We start from the raw sequence: 22,673 nt of genomic DNA on the forward strand, positions 1-22,673 counted from the left end.
TTCATTCAATAGGCCCTGGAATACACTACCTACATCCCAGACAGTGTGGACTAGATTTTACGAGCCTAGAGCCAATACCATTCTGGAGCCCTTTTTTTACAAACCTTGGCTTGGAGAAAGTCCTGGAAGTACACATTGTTCTCCAATAAAGTCCTGTTCCCCTCCCCCAATAAAATCTTTGAGAGAGAGAGAGAGAGAGAGAGAGAGAGAGAGAGAGAGAGAGAGAGAAATGTAAAACTACAAGCACACACTTAGCGACAAAGCCTGAGATGCCGCTTGTGTAATTGAGCAGCTTTGAGGTATAAATTTCATTAGTTTCCTAATGAATCAACCTCTGGGCCCAGGTAGAATTTTCAGGATCCCTGTAATCAGAGAGCCATTTAAGCTGCAGCACAATAAAGAAAGACCATTTCCTCTTCGGCAAAATATGTATGTTCCTTGTTCTCCACCCATTTCCACTTTATCACATCTTACATTTTTTTTCAAGGATTTGCATCACGGAGACACTTCCATGCCTGGGCATGTAAAATTTCAACTACTTCCTCACTCACTGCTTCTTCCCTCGGTTTTATTTCGTTCTTCATAACTACCCAAGAACAAAATCAAATTCTTAGGATTCAGTGATTCCTGTAATTTCACAGGGATGCTTCGATTTGGATAAGTAAGGCAAGATGAGGTGAGGAAAAGAGATCTTCAGTTCTAAAGCCACTAGGAGAAATACTGCTGTGAGTGATGGAGAAAAACGAAGACAAAATGAACACCAGGAAAGGACTGGGACATAATTGCAGCTCGTGCCATTTGTCTTTGTCCTCCAACCTCTCCAAAAGTCCCAGTAACTGTATCAATCACACACACAGCCACTCTGCACTTGGAGTTGGCCTTTTTGTTTTTTGTTTGGTTTTATTTTGTTTTACACTGTTTGTGACATCATATAAATTCCTTCTACAACTTAGGGGGCTGAGTAGTTCTCTAAGCTTGGTAATCTATGTGATCCCCAATCACCAACCTGTGGGCAAATACCCCCCATCCCTCCAATACTTTCCAATCTACTTAAGTTACCCTATCCCTCCCTGCCTTCCTATCTTTCTGCTTTCCTTTATTTATATTCGTAAAATTTTGTTCCACACTTATTATGTACCAATTCTTCTCACAGCACTCTAGTGGAGGAGACATAAAATAAACAATTGGGACTTAATGTAATGAGTTGCATGATAATGTATATGGTCTACTGTATGGTGTGTGTGTGTGTGTGTGTGTGTGTGTGTGTGTGTGCGCACACGCACGCGCACTCATAGGTTGGTTTGCTTGACTTATGAAGTATGACCATGAGTGAGTAAAAAAGACATAAAATAACAACTACAGAGGTCAGATCTTGAAGGATCTTACAAACCATGGTAAGGAATACAGTAAGTAATTTGAACTGTACTCCTGAAGGTAATGAGAAATCCCTTAAAGAGCTTCAACAGGAGGCATGATACAGTTAGTGGATTTTAGAAAGCTCACTAGCAGAGCTATGTAGAGAATAGACTGTAAGAGGGCAATATAATATGGGGAGAGATCATTTAAGAGTCTATTATAGTAATTCAGGAGAAAACTCCTTAGTATTTAAAAAACCAAAGCAAGCATTGGTGGTGAGAACAAAGCTGTGGTGATGGGTTGCATCTAGAGAGCTCTGTTGCTGAAGAGACTGAGGAAAAAGAAAGAATATGAGAAGATCCCCAGGTTTCCTGCTTGGGAAATGGAAGAAGTTGTCATTCTCAGAGTCAAGAAACATAGTAGGAGGGCATGTTCAATGCTAACTACTAATTATTGTGCGCTCACTGCATGTCTAGGAGATGCTAAACACCTCACATGCGTTCTGTAATTTTATCTCAAATTAACACCATGAAATACAAATGATTATATTGAATTTAAAGAAGAAGAAATCAAAAGTAGCTTGTCCAAAGTTACATAATAGCTGTGTAGTAGAGCTGAGATTCAAACTAGACAGGTCTAACCCAGAGCCTTGGTTCTCAATAAGCAATACACCAGTGTTTTTCTAGACCACTGGTGTGGTCTAGAGGGTGTCTGCGGCAGAATCAACTAGGGTACTTGTTAGATTGGGTACCTAGGTCCAACCCAATCTATTTAACCAGAATTCCTATGTATGGTGCTGAGCTCACCATGTATTTCCTATGTACCGTAAAGTTTACATACGGCAGCAATACATAGTATATATTACAACTCATGACAAGAATGACAAGTTCACTTTTTTTTTTTTTAATATGGTGATTTTAGTGTATGGAGAATGCCACCCAGATTGCCATAGTGGTGGAATGCAGCAAATATTTTCAGGCTGAATTTGCTGCTAGGATGGTTTAACTCACAACGCTCAGTCTTGGTAAGGCTATCCAGGTTTGTGTGAAGTACATTATATATGGGAAGGGGGGTGGAATGGAAGAAATTAACACCATGCCAAGCCTTCCAGACTCTTCCTGCTTCGAACTCTGTTCAGTGGGTTTTGACACTTACCTCCAAATCTGCCCCAAGCATGAAATGTCTTTGTGGTTTTATTCCCAAAAAATGCTTGCAAATTCCTTTTGCATTTTACTTCGTAAAATGTCTTTTTTAAACATATAAAGATATGTTTAATTTTGTGTCCAGGGGTGAAATGGACACTCCAGGAAGTTGCACAATGTTGTTGGTGACTGTTCCCCTCAAGAACACCCAGTACTCTCTCTAGGGGCATGAGTAACCGATTTGAGAAACGTGTGATCTCCAGTACTGAACTGCAAGCATTTTGTTGCATTATTTCTGTGTTCTTCACAATGCCTCTAACATAGTGGGTACCCAGTCAACACCTGGTGAATTTGGAAGAGAGGAGGTTGAAAGGAACAAGGAGTATGAGGAATCAGAATAGACTCACTAGAAACCAATCCCTTTGGAAAGTGTGACATTAGGAAGTTCTCTTCATGCTTCTCATGATGAAGTGATCACTTCAGCAGAGGATGGTTTGGTTTTCTTATACTCTCTTAAGTCTGGGGTCTTTCAGAAAATGGACTTCAAGTGGGTCTTGGACTTGCTTTCTCATGTGAGAGAAGAAGGAACTTGTTTGTGAGAATCAAGTCAGAACTCTCAGGATTCAAAATGCTCAGACCAAACATCACAATATGTGACAGTATCAGGACTCAGAACATTCTCACCTTCATGATGTTTTAACTCCTTCAAGTTACTTTAACGTTAAAATGCAGACAGCTCATTTCAGCGCTGTGTTGTTAAGATTTAAATGTCTGTGTTTTGATCTATTTCAAGAGTATGTATTAAGAATATATTGTACCAATGATTTTAGGTGATATTTTTTTAAGAAAATAAGATTTAAAAAAGCAGTTTTCCTACCAATAGTGTTGTTATGCAGGGGACCCTGCTGGGTCTCTGGTCCCGCTCCCCCCATAAGAACGCAGGATATGGTGAGGCCAAAAAGGAACACCCACGGAGCCATAGGTAGGGGAGTCATACCACTATATTGTCTCTGGCGGCACTATACTCTCACTGGAGGCTGGATCCACACTGTCCGCAAACCGCCATCCGCGCTTGCCAGCCCAGCCGCCATCTTCTTGCTAGCCCCATTCTTTCTCTCTTTCCTCTCTCTCCTAGCGTAGCCACAGCAGTTATATTAGTGGCTAATGGCTCACTGGTTACAGCTGACAGCCAACTAGCCACAGCTGATGGCCATGCAATCACAGTTGGCCATTTACTACCTGAGCCAGCACCTGTCTATGTGAGGCTGAGAGCCTGGAAACTACTTTCTGGGGCTCTGCCCCCACAAGTGTCATCTTACCACAGTGTTTTCTATAGCCATTCACTTTCAAACCCACTTGATTCATTAATATCCATTGCTTCTTCAGTATATGCAAAGTATATATTTCGATTGCATTTGTGGCTTGTGGCTTGAGAATGTATTTGGCTCCTGTTTAGAAACTTGGTCGGGCTTCTTGACCTCTGCTGCCTTCACCCGTTTGAAAATCCTAACTATAATCCTCTGTGGGGATTTACACAGGTGTCTATTATGGCCTATAATCTGTGATATGGCTTCTAGTATTCTCATTGCAGAAAGGTTAAGCCCTCCTGCCTTTATTCCTGAGTAGAAAAGTTCACACAGTGTTAGTATTGTCAGGGAGCAGATTGAAACAAGCAACAGCTTCAATCAGGCCTTAAGCCTGTGTTTATGCCAAGGAGAAATCTTTGTGATGAGCAAGGGGTTTTGTTAGAAAATGGAGCAGTTTTTAACTCTGGAGTTCAAAAACAAAGCTCTTTATCCTCTGTTATTCTTAGAGTGGCCCTATTTCCCAAACTGAAATTTAGAACTCCTGCTCTGACAAATACATAGGTACTTATGTCACAGCAGTTTCAGAATATCTAAAGTTGGGACAGTCCCATAATATTCAGGCTATATTGTTACCGTGTGTATACCCCACATTGGGACCCAAATGCCAGTTAACAGGGCAGGTTACAAATGAGATCACGTGGTCATTTGTAGAGATTGCTACATTTTATGATCAAAAAATATGTTGCCTTGTGGTCTGTACCTGTCTGAGGGCATACAGAGTTGATCCCCGTAACTGTGGGCATCAAGGCCTGTCAGTATGCATGGTGCTGACACTTATCTTTCAGATTTCAGAGCAGATGTCCACCATCTTGGATTGGACTTAACCTCTGGTTATGATTTCTTCCTGTTCTCCCTAATGCCAGTGTGGGGACAGAGTCCCAGAGAGCGGTTTCCAGGCTCTTGGCCTCACGTGGAAAGGTGCTGGCTCGGGTAGTAGACGGCCGTCAGCTGTGGCTAATTGGCCATCAGCTGTAACCAGTTAGCCAATTAGCCACTGATATAACTGCCACAGCTGCTCTGGGGAGTCAAGTCGTGAGTTGAGAAAGTCAGTCGCTTGGTTGGCAGGCAGAGAAGCAGACGGCAGGTTGCAGGTTGTGTGAATCCAGCCTCCAGTGAGACTATAGTGGTGTGACTCCCCTACCTATGGCTCCGTGGGTGTTCCTTTTTGGCCTCACCCTATCCTGCGTTCTTATGTGGGGAGCGGGAGCTGAGACCCTGCAGGCCACCTCGCACGACAAATGGCGGAGCGAGCAGGGTCTCCCACACGACAGCCAGTGACGAAACTCTAAGACCTGAAGGGAGCTCCTCAACGTGACCAACAGACATCAGCTTTCAGACTCAGAGTCATAAGAGTGTCTTCAGAAAAATCGTAAAGGATGGTTCTTTCCCATGTTATAGCTGAGCAAGAATCGGGAGCAGAGAGAACTCGGGGAAAGGAGGAGTGACCATGAAGGGACTGGGAATAGGGTGCCGCCCACCAAAAATTACACCTCTGATAGAAAGAGGCCAATCACCAGCCTCCCAGAAACTGTCCTTGGTTGGCTCCCAATGAGCTGTAATGACAGAGGAGACAAGGAAGCCATCTCCTCAAGATGAGAGCCCGTCCTAGCAGTTACAGCATGGTGCTCATGGTTCATCTCTCTGAGAGATGAGCGGACGGCTGTGTTACCACTTTCTTCACCCTTTTAAAGCCGTGCATTGGCAAAACCAGAGCGATATCTATTTCAGAGTCACAGTGAGAACAGGTTGGGTGTGCTATCCCAGAATGCTGTTTCTGCTCTGCTTGCCTTTGTTTGTTTGTTTTTGACTGTCACTTACCAATAAAACAGGCAGGGACTAGCCAGATGCAAATGGGTGTGAGGTAGCTCCGTCTCACTGTTTTGCACAATCAGTGTAAGTGTTAGCCCAAAGGCTTCTCACAACCACTTGGAAGTACATGCATGCCTGCTTGGCATGGAACTTATAGTTCAGTAGCAAATCTCCCATTAGAATTCCCTACGTTGCCAACTGTCATTCCCAATAGTTTGCCAATACGATGGGAAGGGCAAGTTCAAAATGGCAGGATCCACAGGTATTATTATATTAATACTGCTTATGTAGGATTTTCTTTTTTTTAACTCTGAAGGGTCTAGCACATCTTAGGTGAAAGGATATTCTTTTCAAAGTGTCACTTGTTAGAAGAAAGGCACTTCCATCAACAAACAATGAAAGCATATCTCAAATATGATTTATCCCTTAAGTCCTGAAAGGGAAGAATAACAGCATATTCCACTTTGGCTACCATGCTAATTAATAACTAACTTCAGTATTCCCAGAGGTAAAATATTAGTTGTTTTTCACACAGAATTAAGCATCACAATCTTCTTCCTCTTCTAATTGTCATAAAAATATTTAACAGCAATCTCTGTTTAATTATGAAGGCATCTTTTAATGGTGTAAATATTGTCTGCACAGTCCTAAGTGTTTCTACTTTGTCCATAGACAATCAGTTAAGGCTCTGTTGCTTGTATGACTTATTAAGATCTATGTAAGGCTGCCTGCTGGCTACAAAATAATTACGTATACTTGCTAACGCCTGAATCTGTTGGATTTAGCAGCAAGAAGTATTCTTTGTTTTCACAAGTAGGGGGAAGTTATTTTTCTTATATAAATTTCATTGTTGATGATATTAGAGAGGATTAGGGTAGGGTTGAAGTAGTTGAAAATTTAATTAATCTAATCCCTTTAACAGTAATTGTTTTCCGTTGGTAATTCTCTGTAAAAACAGTATTATAGAGCACGCCCAAGTGAAACAGTTATACTAAATATTTTAGCATAAAGTCTCTCTTCCAGCTTTTTCTTTCTAGAATGGTAACATTTTCAGCTTCTTTGGCTTTTCATTTTTCTTTTCCTTTCTCTGTTACCTGAAATGCAAGGTTTCTGCTCAGGGGACTAGAATAATTTTTTTTTTTCCTGCTAATTTTCTCTCAATGTCATTGTCTCTCAGTAAGTTATGTTCAAGGCTATCATATCATTAATCTAAAGAGCATGAGTACTATGAAATAAGAATGGTTCAATTGATTTTTTTAAATTTATTTATTTATTTATTTATTTATTTATTTATTTATTTATTTTTGGTATCTACAGTCATTTGGTATAGATTCTCATTTGAAATTATTTGTTTACTCATCAATTTCAATAAGTTGTTATGCTGCTGAAATTATCACTAAGTCGAGAGTCAGAAAGATGAAGGACAAAACTGTCATTGTGGTCAACCTCTGGTTATCTCCACTGAAAACTGGGAATTGTTCTTAATCTGCTCAAATGTGACATGTTGAGGAGAGACTTGCTCCGACCTCCCAATATAAATTACAATTAGTATTCCTTCCCCAACATGATTCTTCCCTTTATTTAGCAGGCTTTATTTTCCTGCATAGCAGTTATCAACATGTAACATCACGAAACATTAAATATTTCTTTACTCAGTGCATAGCCTCCAACTAAGATGGACGCTCTGCTGAAAGCAAGGACTTGAATTTGTTTACTCCTGTATCTTGAGATTCAAGACAAGTGCCTTAAATATAGTTGATATAGTAAGCAATCAATAAATCATTATTGAATGCATGAAGCTTTTCTCTCATTTTTCAGGTGCCTAAAGCACCAGATCCCTGCAAAGCAATGAAATTGTCTCTTTGTCCCGGCATGCATTTTGTTGGCTGACAACTTGATGTAAATGCAAGCATTTCTCCTGAGCTGACTGTCCTGCTGAGCCCCAGTGGAAGCCCTGTGGTACAAACACAGACACTGAGTGCTTGACGTGGGCATGTCTTCATTAACGGACTAAAGCGTCGGGTTGTGCAGTGCTGTTCGGCGTCCACATGTTTATCATTTTAAGAGTCATATAAAGCAGAGACTCTCCAAGGATGCTCTACAGACACTAGCTATGTGCTGTATAAGTAGAGGTTACTAAACCAAAAAGAGGCTCTGTGATCAGAAGCTTCTGAAACTAGGTATTGCGCGAAGCTAAGGAAGGTTCTTCACTTCCTGGCATCTCAGATGTATGATAATGCTCATTAGGGCTCTCAAAGAGGAGCACATCTTAGGCTGTGTGTCCCAAACTCACCAGACAACTCTGTTCTAAGACAGGGTTGCATCATAGGGAATCCACTGACTTGGAAGTTGAACAGGCCATGGCAGGGCAGGGGAAGCAGATCCTGACTCTGCCTCTGACTCGCTTTGCTTTGTGACCTTGGGCAAGTCACTGATGCTGCCTCACGACTCAGCTTCCTCTTCTGTAAGGTAGGCATGGAAAGTATAACCCAGGATACTGTACTTAAAGTGTCTGACCCCTAAGTGGTAAATAAATGGTGGTTATTGTCAACACCTTTTATTGATTGTACCTATGAGTGCATTTTAGACAGGGATCTTCAAGTATATTTTCTAAGACAGGTTTGCTCGTATTGACCTATTTCCAGAATCAACCTGCTGTGCCTCCTTCTTTATCTCAGCACTCTATGCCCATCTGAGAAACTCTGTGCAAATGTGCTGAAGTCAAAGAAGTTCTGTCTTTCGACACGACTTACTGCAAATGTCTGATAACTCACTCGGTGCATCCTGCAGAGTTGATACCCTTGACCTCAAATGAAGATGCTTTTGTCAGAAGGAAGGTGTTAGCATCCAAGCTAATGATTGTGCAGATGTCGACATCCTGATAGATTTTGAAGGGACCATATTTTTTCAGTAAATTTAAATGAAGGTGTGATTTGTGTAAATCTGACCCCTTCCAGTAAAATGTGCATTTACATATATTTAGAATTTATAAATCCTGACAGATTCCACAATATGTATAGCCCTCCATAAAAAGCCCTTGCCTGTTTGCAGAGCTTTGCATTTGGCTCTCTGGTATGCGTAAAACAGTTTAAATAATAATAAATTTGGTGATTTATTCCACCTGGAAGAGAAACTTATTTTACCCTCTTGGCTCGTTTTGAAGGGGATACTATAAATAGTACCACAAACTCTGGGATCAGGAATAGGGAATTGAAATTCGAGACAGAAATACAGAAACATTTCTATTATCACTGATGCCTTGAATGTATTTTTGAAACAGTTCTGTTCCTCAAATAATGTACCTTCTCTTCTTTCTCCTGCCCCATCTCAGTTATACTTGAGTCCCCCAAACCTGTTGCCAGCTCGAGGATTCAGTTGCATTAATGGGAAAGAGAGAGTGAAAGTATTAGCTGACTAGGTAAGAGAAAGTGGCCTCTAGGGAAGCCAAAGCAATTCTCCAATGTTCATCTTACATTTCACAGGAGTCAGCCGGTAACTGAGCATCGATGTCTAAAGTGTAAATTCATTATTTGAGACCCAGCTCATGCATCCTGCAGGTATGATGAAAAACTCTCAGTTCATGAAAAATGAAAAAAAATCAAATTATAGTTAAAAGAGAAAGGCTAAAGACATTGTCAGAGGATCTATCCTTTCACGTATCCATGCTTTCAATTATCCACTACAGGATTAGAGAGAAATACATGAATAGTTGACTCCAAATGACCACATTTGTTTTCTTAAACAAAAATTGGGGAGCAAGTTGTTTGCCATAGGATCTACTGATGAGAATGGAGGGCAGCCACTTAGTGTAGCATAAATGGTGTTATCACTTGTGATCTGACAAGAAGACTGCTTTCTAGTTTCTTGGTTGAATGGACTGTGAAGGAAAGTAGGCTTTGTGAGAGGGAAAATAACAATAATGGCCAACATCCATAGAGAGCTGACTGTGGGCTGGCACAGAGGGACACATCAAGTGCCCACAGCTCTTTGCAACACCCTTCTAATTTAGTACTGGATTTTCCTGTCATGCTAAGTTGTAGTACACACCTGCTCCAAGTCTTTCCTGAGCAATCCTCCTGCCTCTAGCTAATGGGATGGCAGATGTTTGGACCAAGCCCCAGAGCCTATAGTAGACCACATTTTAATGATTTGTGGTGGACAAAGTAAATGCTTTAAAAGCAGGCTTTATGAAGCAGGGACCCAGTTAAGTGTGATGGATTTGAAGTAAACCAGAAAGAAGCTGAATGTTGCATTGGGGTATTGTTTCCCAAACAGGACACAGGTACCTACGGTTCATTGCTAATTCTAAAGCTCTGCTTGAAAAATGACTTTTTAAAGAACTGCGTTCTTGAGGAATGTCCTTGAGGCAGGGAGGAATTCCCTTGCTTTTTCTAAAGTGTCTTTCTAAGAGATGTCAAGGTATTGAGATGTTAGTTGCTCAATGTCTCCTTTGTGCTTCCGGGACCACATTATAGGTCTAACACATGGGATAAATAAATTGTTTTCATTTCTTAAAGCCCATGGAAGGAAACAAGGCAAGAAAATTGCCATAGTGCTTCTTTTAAAATTTTTTTTTCACTAGAAGAATGCAGTGAGGACGAATAAAAATGATTACTGCAAACAGTTTTTATTTCCTATCTTTCCTACCCTCTGACTCAGCAACAGCAATATGGCAAGACTTGTGTCAAACCCATGTCTTGATGGACCCTCTTTTGTTCTTCTTCCACAGGGCAACCCCTACATGTGCAATAATGAGTGTGATGCAAGTACCCCTGAGTTGGCACATCCCCCTGAGCTGATGTTTGATTTTGAAGGAAGACATCCCTCCACATTTTGGCAGTCTGCTACTTGGAAAGACTATCCCAAGCCTCTTCAAGTTAACATCACTCTGTCTTGGAGCAAAACCATTGAGCTCACGGACAACATAGTTATCACCTTTGAATCGGGGCGTCCAGACCAAATGATCCTGGAGAAATCTCTTGATTATGGACGAACATGGCAGCCCTATCAGTATTACGCCACAGACTGCTTGGATGCTTTTCACATGGACCCTAAATCCGTGAAGGATTTATCACAGCATACGGTCTTAGAAATCATTTGCACCGAAGAGTACTCCACGGGGTATATGACAAATAGCAAGATAATCCACTTTGAAATCAAAGACAGGTTCGCGTTTTTTGCTGGACCCTGGCTACGCAATATGGCTTCCCTCTATGGACAGCTGGATACCACCAAGAAACTCAGAGATTTCTTTACAGTCACAGACCTGAGGATAAGGCTTTTGAGACCAGCCGTCGGGGAAATATTTGTAGATGAGCTACACTTGGCACGCTACTTTTATGCGATCTCAGACATAAAAGTGCATGGAAGGTAAGAGAACTTCTCTGTCTGACTTGAATGAGAATGGGTGTGTTCAAAGAAAATGCCAGTGTGTCAGTCAAGCCGCTGTGCAGTGACATTTGTCACTTTCTGCTGCAACATTTTCTCAGGAACACCAGCCTAGAGGTAGGTTCTCAGGCATTTGAGACCCTTCTTACTCAGCAGTAATTTGTGATCCCAGACGTGCTGTCACTAAACCGCAACCTGGCAGAATTTCTTAGAATGTAAACAAAAGGGGGAAAAGACATCTTAGAAAAGGCACTGAAAAACAAGAACTACATATTTCTGTTGTTGTCAAGTATAAGAGAAGGTTTCAACAAGCTACAGCTCTGTGTTTATGTTTTATTATATTGCACAAAAGAAAGTTCTGGAAATGAAAGTTATATTTCTTTAAATTGATTAAATTAGCACCAAAAGCATTTAGGAAACATAATGCATTTGTTTAAATGGGGCAAGCAGTGCTTTTCAGGTTTTTGGATGTTATTGTCTTTAAAAGATATGCTGCCATTTTAAATGTGGACCTGAGTTAAGCTCCCTTTATTTTGTGGGTCATTTATAGATGGACCAGAGTTTAAACATTAATGGTCATGGTCAGGCATATCTTTGATTTCGATAATATACCAGAGACAAAACTGAGCAATTTTCCAAGAATTTTCAAGATATTTAAATGAAAAACTTGAGTAATAAGAACCAGGACCGCCAAAGTAGAGATTTGCTACCAGATTTTTAAGTGTGGTATGTTATCAAAATAACCAACTGATGGCAGTGGACGCATGAGATAATGAGTTGGAAAAACTAAAGTTGAGTGGACTATGAAACAAAATGGAAAAAAAGAGAGAAAAACGCAAAGCCAAGCCAAAGAATAGTCATTCTAAACATGGCAACATCACTTTAAATCAGAATATATGAAGATCAGAATATCAATGGTATATAAATGATGTAGGTTTAATTAAGTAACCGTAACATTTAAACAAATAAAGCAGGATTCATTGACTGGTCGCCAGCAACCCATAGGGCAGCGCAGTCCTCAGAAACGGGTGAACTGTGAGACTCCCTGGCCTTTCAGAGAGTTGTCGCAACCTGTCTCTGATAATAGTGCTATTATATTTGTGCCCTAGAAGGAAGATGAGGTCACTGCTATTAAGGAAAGGGCCATAGTGGGCACACACAATGGTGTGGTGGGCATGACCTCCACATGGTGGCAAAGGTTTCAGAACGATGCCTGTGGAAAGTAGCAGGCATGGGTCGCCGGCCACCAGTGACTCACAGTTTTGTTCTAGCTTCATGTTCCTCCTGGAAGAGTCAAGAATCTTTAGCAATAGAGCCTCTTTAAAAACTTTTAATCAAGGTCTTTGTGATGTATGATAATGATATTTTTACAGCAAAGTAGTATTTCAGAGGGAAATATGCACTAGTACAGTGTTGATCTTGTGGCTTCCTGAGTATAGAGGGCAGTTCAGGTGTGAGAGGGACCACAGGTGTGCAATAGGAAGCTGTTGCCTTGAACAGGAGTCTGCTGTTTATGATAAAATGTAGCCATTATACTCATGAATATTTTGGCAAAACATGATCAGTTTCCAGTATCTTATTCTTGGGAACTATAATATATAAAAATAATTGATGTTGATATTATTACCCATAGCTTTTCATGACAAAGTAACAAATATTCTGTTTACGAGAAGCAAGGTCAAAATTAATAAGCTGTGATCTGCACTGTTAGGTAGAGTTCCCTAGGTCAGTTTCCTTGCAGTTTGAGAAATCCTTAATCTACGCCAAAGTCCTTATTAGCCCAACTTCCCCCAAACACTCTCCTTTTTCCATGTGTAAAGAAGGCAGTCTTCTAAAGCTTTTAGTTGGGAAATAATCATTGTTGGGGCGTATTTCTCTTATCATATATTCATTGTTGTTTCCTCTTATTATTTAAAAAATGAGTGTGAATACACTGTAAAGCTACAGGCATTTTTATGCATTCTCTTTTGGGGTCAGACGAATGTATTATCTCTTCGTTGGCATGTTAGAAATGTAAAATCCCACCAGATTTACCACTTTTCTCTTACCCCTCATCCTGCTACTGTCGTCCAACTGCATTTCAGTGGTTCTGAGGAGTTTGGAGGAGCCCTCTCCCTTCCCTGGGACTCACCTCCGCTGTCTTTTCTTGTTCACCAGTCAACTGTAAGCTGGTGAGGAAGCAGCTGGGCAAGACAGAGAGGTCCACTAGAGGTGAGCCCCTTCCATAAGGTCTCACTCTGTCACCTCGAAACTCTGTCCAAATTCCTTAGGGCAAAACTGATGTTGGCATGTACTGTGCTAGGCACCAGATGGCCGGGGTATTTTTAGTCTTAGGGGAGGGACTAAAGAAGCAAAGCCTGATGGCTCCGGCGTGTCTCCAGCTTCTGAGTTATATAAGGAAGATGGAGCTACTAAAGGAAACTGTTGAACTGTTGCCTGGTTCGCAGGCCTTTCAAGCATAGAAGCTGATACGCTGATATACATTTTACCCTTGAACATTTCAGTAGGGTTAACAGTTTGGTTTGTCTTTTTCTTTTTCTTTTTTTAATTAAAGTTTATCGGGGTGACAATTGTTAGTAAAGTTACATAGGTTTCAGGTGTATAATTCTGTAATACATAATCTATAGCAAATCATCTACAGGAGGATTGAATATTAATTGATGATCTCTAAAGAAAATTCTACATCTTCCTTTTTAAGAATAAATAAAAACTTTCCAAAATATAACTGAGGTCTTCGGTTCCTTCAATTCCCCGTCCTCCATCCATGAGATGAGTGCAACACTTGACATGTCTATACCTGATATGATCTTTTTCTACTTGTCACTCCACCCGTACCCTCACCATAATGTGCGAATAGGCATGAATTACTTGGGGAAAGTGGGTAAATATTTACAGAATAGAGGACAGAGAATACAAGATTTTTATTCTTGAAATACTAAGCTATGAAACAAAAGCAGTCGGAGAATCTTTGGTGAGTTGACTGTGAATCCCAGTTCTCTACTGCTTGTGCACATGTGTACACGGTGTTTAAGTGTCATATTGGCCAGTACTGTTTGGGATGAAAATGTTTTGACCATCATAAGACTAATGTAGCATTTATGTGTTTTTTAGCATGTGACACACCTGAAACCTGTTTTACTGGTAACAAAAACTATAATCTCATGGTAAAAATTGTAGTCTTCTTTTGTTACATACTTATTTTGCTTCCATTTACTCCCTTTCATTGTGTGCTTTTTAAGATAATGGAAGAAAAAGAGGAAACATGGCTGTTGGCAATCTCAGCAACTCTAGTACTTACATTGTTCAATAAACTTAATAATCTTCATGGACTAATTCTGACTTATGGATGTGCTCCTTCAGTAAATCAGGGCGATTTTCTCTAGTGAATAACAGATGAGTGCAGTGTGCCAGTACCTTAATTACAGAGTGGCTCTCTTAGTCTTGATCTCATTTTAATTTACAGAGTAATACTACAATAATATCACTAATGGAAGGTACATTAAAGGGCATCAAGTAGCATTAACTGTATTAAATTATGGTACTTGTGTTAATTAACTGCCGAAGCAAGATGGTTCTAATGGCCGAAAAGGTCGTCTAATGCATAAATACAATCTACCCAAGTGAGAGGTGAGAGGAGAAATGAAGAGTAGATGTTTGTTCTGAACATCTCTCTGTACTGACAGGGAGTTAAACACATGAGCTGTTAAATATAATGTCCAACATGTTTTGTCAATTATACATAGAAAGTTTTTATTATTTTTAACATTTCTGTTAAAATATAGCTAACATACAATATTATATTAGTTTCAGGTGTGCACCATAGTTATTCAACATTTATAGACCTCAAGCAGTGATCACCATAAGACCAGCAACCATCTGACACTGCCACGCTATCACGTTATTGACTGTATTCCGCATGCTGTGCATTACATCCCCATGACTTATTTGTTTTATATCTGGAAATTTGACCTCTTATTCCCCTTCACCTTTTCCCTGCTTTTTAATTTTTTCAATTACAGTTGACATTCAGTATTATTTTGTATTAATTTCAGGTGTACAGCACAGTGGTAAGACATTTGTATAATTTAAAAAATGATCCCACTCACTAGGCTAGTACTCACCTGACACTACCCATAGTTATTACCACATTACTGACTATATTCCCTGTGCTTTACATCCCATGACTATTTTGTAACTATCAGTTTGTACTTCTTAATCCCTTCACCTTTTTCACCCTGCCCTCACCCCTCCCATCTATCACCCCAACATATCTAGTACCCATCTGCATCTGACATTATACACAGTTATTACAATATTATTGACTATATTCCTTATGCTATACCCTACATCCCCATGATTACTGTGTAAAAACCAGTATGTACTTCTTAATTCACTCCCTTTTGACTCATACCCTACACATACACCCCAAAATCTGGCAACCATAATATGTTCTCTGTATCTATAAGTTTGTTTCCGTTTTGTTTATTTTGTTCTTTAGATTTCACATATAAACAAAATCACATCGCATCTGTCTTTCTCTGTCTGACACTCCACTCAGCACAATACCCTCCAGGTCCATCATGCCGCTGCATATGGCAAGTACCCATTCCCTTTCATGGCTGAGCAATATTCCATTGTATATATGAACCACCTCCTCTTTATCCATTCTTCCATCAACAGACACCCAGGCTGCCTCCGCATTTTGGCCATTGTAAACAGTGCTGTAATGAACATATTGGATGCACACGTCCCCTTGAAGTAGCGTTTGGATTTCTTCAGATAAATACCCTGAAGTGAGATTACCAGGTCCTTCTTTGTCTCTTGTTATAATGTTTGTTTTAAAGTCTATTTTGTCTGGTATAAGTATTGCTACTCTAACTTTTTTTTATTGTTTGTTTGTTTTTCTCATTTTTATTTTCATGAAATATCTTTTTCCATCCCTTTACTTTCCGTTTGTGTGTGTCTTTCAATCTGAAGTGAGTCTCCTGTAGGCAGCATATGTAAGGATTTTGTTTTCTTCGCCATTCAGCCACCCTATGTGTTTTGACTAGGGCATTTAATCTATTTACATTGAAAGTAATTGTTGATAGATATGTAGCTTTTGCAATTTTATTATTCATAATTTTGATCTTTTTTTTTTTCATTTTAAAAAACTCCCTCTAAGATTCTTTGTAATACTGATTTGGTGATGATGAACTCCTTTAGCTCTTTCTTGTCTCGGAAGCTCTTTATCTGTACTTCAATTATCAATGATACCTTTGCTGGGTCATCTTGGTCGTAGGTCCTTGCTTTTCATCCCTTTGAATATTTTGTACCAATCCCTTCTGGCCTTCAAAGTTTCTGTTGGGAAATCAGATGACAATCTTATGGGAGTTCCCTTATAAAGTACTCGTTGCTTTTCTTTTGCTGCTTTTAGGATTCTCTGTTTGTCTTTAACCTTTGCCATTTTAATTACAATGTATCTTGGTGTGGGCCTGTTTGGGTTCATCTTGTTTGGGACTCTCTGTGCTTCCTGGACTTATATGTCTGTTTCCTTCACCAGGTTAGGACAGTTTTCAGGCATTATTTCTTCAAGTAGGTTCTCAATCTCTTGCTTTCTCTCTTTTCCTCTGGGTACCCCTGTGATGCGAATATTGTTATGCTTCATATTTTCCCAGAGGTCTCTTAACTATCCTCATTTTTTTGGATATTTTTTTCCTGTTTGCTGTTGCAATTGGGTGTTTTCTACTACTTTGTCTTTCAAATCATTGATTTGATCCTCTGCTTCATCTAGTCTGCTGGTGATTCCTTCTAGTACATTCTTCATTTCAGTTGTATTCTTCTGACTGGTTCTTTATGGTTTCTATGTCCTTTTTAATACTTGCTGTCTCTTTGTTGAAGTTCTCAATAAGTTCCTTGAGCATTTTCATAACCGTTGTTTTGGACTCTGTGTCTGGTAGGTTGCTTGCCTCCATTTTGTTTAGTTTTGTTTTCTGGAGTTTTCTCCTGTTCTTTCATTTGGGATGTATTTTTTCATTTCCTCATTTTGGCAGCCTCTCTGTTTGTTTCTATGTATTAGGTAGATCTGCTATATCACCCAGTCTTGGCTGGGTGGCCTTTTTTAGTAGGTGCCCTGTGGAGCCTAGTGGTACAGTCCCCCTTGTCACCTGCACCAGGTGCTCCAGGAGTGTCCCTTGTGTGGGTCGTGTGTGCCCTCCTGTTATAATTGATCCTTGGTTACTATTGGCACATCAGTGGATGAGATTGACCTTCAGGCTAATTGGCTGTGGGGTTTGGCTACATCCACAGCTTGCAGGCTGCTGTGTGGGTGCTCATCCCACTGAGTGGGATTCACCCCAGTGGGTTCTGGTGCCTATTGAGACCACCCTTTGGGTGTGCCACTTGTTGGGCTAATTAGGCAATGCTCTGCTGTGATATGAAGCCAACCTCCAAGTATATTGGTTGTGGGGCCTCTTGCAAGGTTTCCGGTACAGGCCCAGGTTACCCACAGCCTGTGACTAGCCAAGGACTACCTGGTAAGAGCTACAAAGCTATCTGGGGTTGTTTGCTGACTTTGCTAACCCTGGAGGTGCATGGGAGAGGCCATGCTGTGAAGCAAGGACATCTGCCACCAGTACCAGGCCTGGGGTATCTCCGCAAAAAGCCAGGACACCCCAAGGCCTGCTGCTACCTGCCAGCTCCCTTAAGGTTCAGCCACTGATAAAGCCTCATGTGGTACAAAAGTTGGGTGAGGCAGGGTCTCAGGGAGTCACAAGAGTGGGAAGAGTTGTGGTCCCCAGGTTAATGTGAATTCTGGTTTGGTGCCAGTGCTGAGCCTGAAGCTTCTCAGCAAAAGTCTCAGAGCACACCGAGGCTAGTCGCTGCCAGCTAGGGCCTGTCAGACTTTGATTTTTTCCAAGAAAGAGTACAATATGGGTGAGTCTGGCTGCTCTTGGGGAAAGTACCTCTGGTGTTAGGGGAGTTGGGTTGGGCATGGTCCCAGTGAGTCAGCAGGGCAGAGCTTCAGAGCTCCCAGACCAATGAGATTCATATTTGGCCGTGTTGGGGTAGGCTCAACACAAGAAAGTGGTGCCCGCCTGCTGGCTGCATGGGAGTAGGACTTCCTAATAGGGAAATAGCAGCTGTCCTCCAGCTCGCAACCTGAAGCAACACAACTCAGTCTGTCTCCTGTATGTCTCCAACACCCCCTGTCCCGTCCCCCCCCGAGTTACTGTCCCTTCACTGGAGTCCAAAGTGAGGGCCTGGGAGTAAGACAGTGTCTGCTCGGGCCCTTTAGGAGGATACCTGGGTTTCCTACCACCTTCCATCCCACCCAGATGGTAGGAACCCCCACTATCTTTCATAGCCAGATGTTGTGGGGGGTGCTCCTCTTCCTGGCACCAGTACTCTGGGCTGGGGAGGCCAGTGTGGGGCTAGGGTCCCTCACTCCTCTGGGGGGAACCTTCACGGCTGAGATATCCCTCCCTGTTCTCAACCTCCACACAGAGGTTTGGGGTTAGCCAGTTCCATGCTTTTGCCCCTCCTACCAGTCTCAATGTGGCTTCTTCTTTATATCCTTAGTTATAAAACCTGTTCAGCCAGACTTCAGATGGTTTTCCAAGTTGATTGTTCTATAATTTAGTTGTAGTTTTAATTTGCTCATGGAAGGAAGCAGGTACAGTGTTTATCTACTCCACCATCTTGGATCTCTAGAAAGTTTTGAATTTTAAGTGTTTTGGTTCCTTCTAAGCTTTCCATAATTAACTTGAAAATTTGAACGTTATGTTTTTCTGTTGCGTAGGTTTTATAGAATATAAACTCAGCAGTATTTACTGTTTCTTTCAGGTGAACAGTTTCAAGGAAGTAATGTGATTTATTATAATAATTGTTAAATCTGAAAGACAAATGAACATTTGATGATGTGCTCATTATTTGTAAGATATACTATGAGCAATGTGTCAGGGTACTTGTTTCAGACATAAGATAGTAGAAATTCTTTTTCAACCACAAGAACTTTTAAATAGAATTGTGTAAGAACTTTTTTCAGTGGCTTGGAAAATTCTAACCCACATCTCTATTACTTGCCTAATTATGTTTATATTCCTAAGCATAATTATCAATAATTTTTCTCAGTGGTGTTTACTCGTGTCTAACCCTTCGTAGCATCTATCCAAGCTCTTTACAGGTAGTTGGCTGTCAGATACTATTTGTAGAATTGACTGTTCCTTCTATGTCTCCTTTGTTTATCTCCAAGAAAGGAGTGCTAGCCCAGAAGCTTCACTTCTACAAACTTTTGGTGCTATCTTCACTTCACTCCTGCCCCAGCTCAGAACCACACCCTCCCTGTCTACTCCCAGGACCTGGAAAGGCCCAGAGACAGAGCCGCTCTAACTGGGAGTCAGGAGTGAGAGAGGCCACTGCACTCTCACCCTTAAAAGGAATCCAAGATGTTTGTAAATCCTTACTGTTTGAATGTCAGCACATCTGTATTTGCTACAATTAGGACAAAGTGAGGTTGAAGTTCACTTTATTCAAGCGAGGCTTTCAAATGGTGAGTGGAAAAATATGTGAAATTAGGTAAACAAGGACACTGGGAAAAGTTTAAAAGTATAAAAGCAGTAGGGCGTTGTTCATATTTTCTCAAATAATTTGGAAAATCATGTAACACAGAAGTGATCTGCCAATGCAAAAGGCTTGCTAGTTATCTTGCAATTTCTCTAAGTCTTTTTCCTAGCCACAGTTTGAATAAATCTACCAAAATATTTACTCTTCACCTCTCATGTGAGAGGCTTCAAAGCATTGGGCCTGGCATTTTTTCATTCTTCCCCATTAATCCTAATGATTGCAGTTGGGTTTTACAACGTTACACAGATTCTGCTTTTATATCTTCTTTCTGTCACCGGTAAATACTTGTTCTCCACCCTGGGACAAACACTGGGTTAGACACTGGGTACACGGAGATGCACAAGGCACAGTTCATGCTCTCCAGGGGCTAATATCCAGAACAGGCACGGACATGTAAACAAAAAAGGATGACAACATGGGTTAAGTGCTTTTACCATGTGCATGTGTCAAGTGTGACTGTGTAAAGTATCCCCTCTGGCAAGAGAGGAGATACTAATTGAATCTGAAAAGCCTAACAAACGCTTTGATGAGGATGTGACATTTGCATGGTGTCTTGAAATGTGCACTTTAGAATGCCAGGCAGCCAGGGCAGAATGGATATTCTAGATGACAAGTGATGCTTTAAAACAACACAGCATGTTAACAAACTCCAAATAGTTGGGAACTGGAAGAGTGGACAAACTCTGGGAGAGGGCCTTCCATCTTCTCCCTGTGGACTGTCAGCATCTCCAAGAAGTATTGAAGGGTTCTTCCATTTTGGCCTCTGAGTCTCCCATGCCATAAGAAATGTAAAATAGTATGGTTTCTCTTATGTCAACTAAGTGCAGGTGAGAAGCATTCTAAGGCTGTGGAATTCAAGGATATCCTAGCATGGCTATGTTAGCAAGAAGACGCAGATACAGACAAGGAGAAGTGTAACTGCTAAATTGTAGAGCGACTGTAACTCGAAGTCCTGATGCCCAAATGGAGAGGCCAGAAAGGCTCTCCAAATTCCACAAAAGCCATGATAACACAAGGGTTTGAGGCTTGCTTACAAAGTCAATGGGACTTGGTGACCAATCAGATTTTAAGGAAAGAAGAGCTGAAGGAAAGACTTTAGTAGGACTCCAAGTGGATAGTTCAGTTAAGGATTTGAAAACACGGCCCTGGTGTTGCAGAAAGAGATTTGAGTTGGAAATACAGAAGTTTGAATATTATCACCTTATATGTGATGGTTGTAGTTTAGGGAATGGATGACCTCTATATGATAGGGTTTTTTCCATATAATTATAACTGACTATGGTCATTTATAGAACATTTACAGGACTCTGTGGAATGCTGTTATTTAAGATGTAATTTCTGAAGGAAACTGAGAAATAATCTGCGAAAGAGGAGGAAATAAGAAGAGGTGAATGAGTTAAGGAAATTCTAATAGCTCCCGTTAATATTCCAGTATTAATCCTTTCCATGTGTATAGTACTCAGGTTATAAGGTTCTTGTCAGGTAACTTCTTTCCATTAATCCTCACTAGGGACTTGTGAGTCAGGTGTTGTTTAACCGCACTTTACAGATGAGAAAATTGAGGACCTGAGAAGTTCCGTGAAAAAAAAAATTTTTTTTTTAATATCCCACATATACTAAAGTGGCAAAATCGTGTTGCTCTTTACAAATGTGCTTTCTCGTTATGCTCTCGTAACCACACTAGCCTGAAGTGAGCTCAGTACATACAGGAGGCCCAGAAAATTCCCAAAGGAGCCATCTTTAAATAGCAACAATGAACCAATAAGTCTTGTGGCTCCTCCATCCTGGGAATATTCAGGGAGAGCCCTTGTCCATGTCCATTGGCTCTGTCTTTCCTATACCAAGTTGCTGTGTGTTTATCTGAACTCCTTGCCTCATTTTTTTAATCAATTCTTTAATGTTTTATTGAGCTAATGTGTCATATTGCATTAGATCTAGATGTTTTACTTCTAAAGTAAAATTATGATGATAGAGGGGAGGGGAGAAAAGAAAAGAAATGAAGCAAATTTTCTCAATATTAATTTTTCTGTCATATTTTCCCATAAACCTTTAATACCAATAACTTTTTTTGCTTAATGGCCATCGTCAAACACTAAATCAAGCCACAAATATTAATGGATAAACTTGGATATGGACAGCTTACCTTAGCTTATTTTAAGGACGTTTATTCTTTAATTGAAGGCAATCTGCTTTTTCTTTTAACTTCCACATATTAGTCCACATTTTCCTTCTAGAACTATAGTGAATATGTGTCTGCCTCTTTCATATAACAAAATTTTATAAATCTGCAGTCAGTTAACCTCTCCCCCAAGTTTTTTTTCAAGTTAAATGTATATTTAACTATTCTACCATCCCAAATTTTTGTATTTAATTAGCTCTTCTTTTAAAGGGAGAATGAAGGTCAGCAAATAAGAGTATCTAAATGTAAAGCTTAGTAACCATAATTAAAAACAGAAAACAGCATAAGAATTGCTATTTCAGTCCAGTGGAAACACTTAGAATAAAGATTTGCAGTGTGAACCCATTTTAAGTGGACACCTGAGTGCCATTCTGATTTGGAGCATATTTTTTGAATCCTTGAGGATTTCTTGAATTAAAAAGAGAATATATGCATAAGCAGCTCATTTTCCTCTGAGGTTTGCACCATTATAAGGAGAGAATGTATCTAATAATTCCTCCAATTAAATTATGAACTTCATTAGTGTACAGAAAAACAACCCAGTTTAGGAGCTTGTCTCTTTATCCCTAATTCCCCGGTGCCGTAGAGTTTTTAAAACTAGTGGATCATTAAAGGAAAGATGTCTCCTTCCTAAGAAACATGAAGATATTTAGGCAAAATACCATCTAATCAAAAAGTGAAATAGTTTCCTCTCTCACTTAACTTCACATGTGTACAGGAGGCTACATTCTAGCTACATCCTGCAGGCCCGAACAATGGGAAACGGGTACACTCAGCTCTCAATCTAACTGCTAGAGCCATGTTATTTTTATCTGAACTCAGTGGTTG

General features: G+C 40.4%; 1 protein-coding gene across 12 annotated transcripts in view; it reads left to right on the forward strand.

Annotated features, from left to right (window-relative positions):
- The window catches only part of NTNG1 (netrin G1), a 294,603-nt gene that overhangs the window by 145,890 nt on the left and 126,040 nt on the right, over positions 1–22,673 (forward strand). For all 12 annotated transcript variants that reach the window (XM_074318381.2, XM_074318379.2, XM_074318382.2 and 9 more), the window contains exon 3: positions 10,404–11,044. In XM_074318381.2, coding sequence (XP_074174482.1) covers positions 10,404–11,044 — 641 coding nt within the window. The remainder of the gene's footprint in view (positions 1–10,403; positions 11,045–22,673) is intronic.

The sequence above is a fragment of the Rhinolophus sinicus genome, chromosome 7 (assembly GCF_057876585.1).
Source record: "Rhinolophus sinicus isolate RSI-liver-muscle chromosome 7, RSI-T2T, whole genome shotgun sequence".
In the NCBI taxonomy this organism is placed as follows: Eukaryota; Metazoa; Chordata; class Mammalia; order Chiroptera; family Rhinolophidae; genus Rhinolophus; species Rhinolophus sinicus.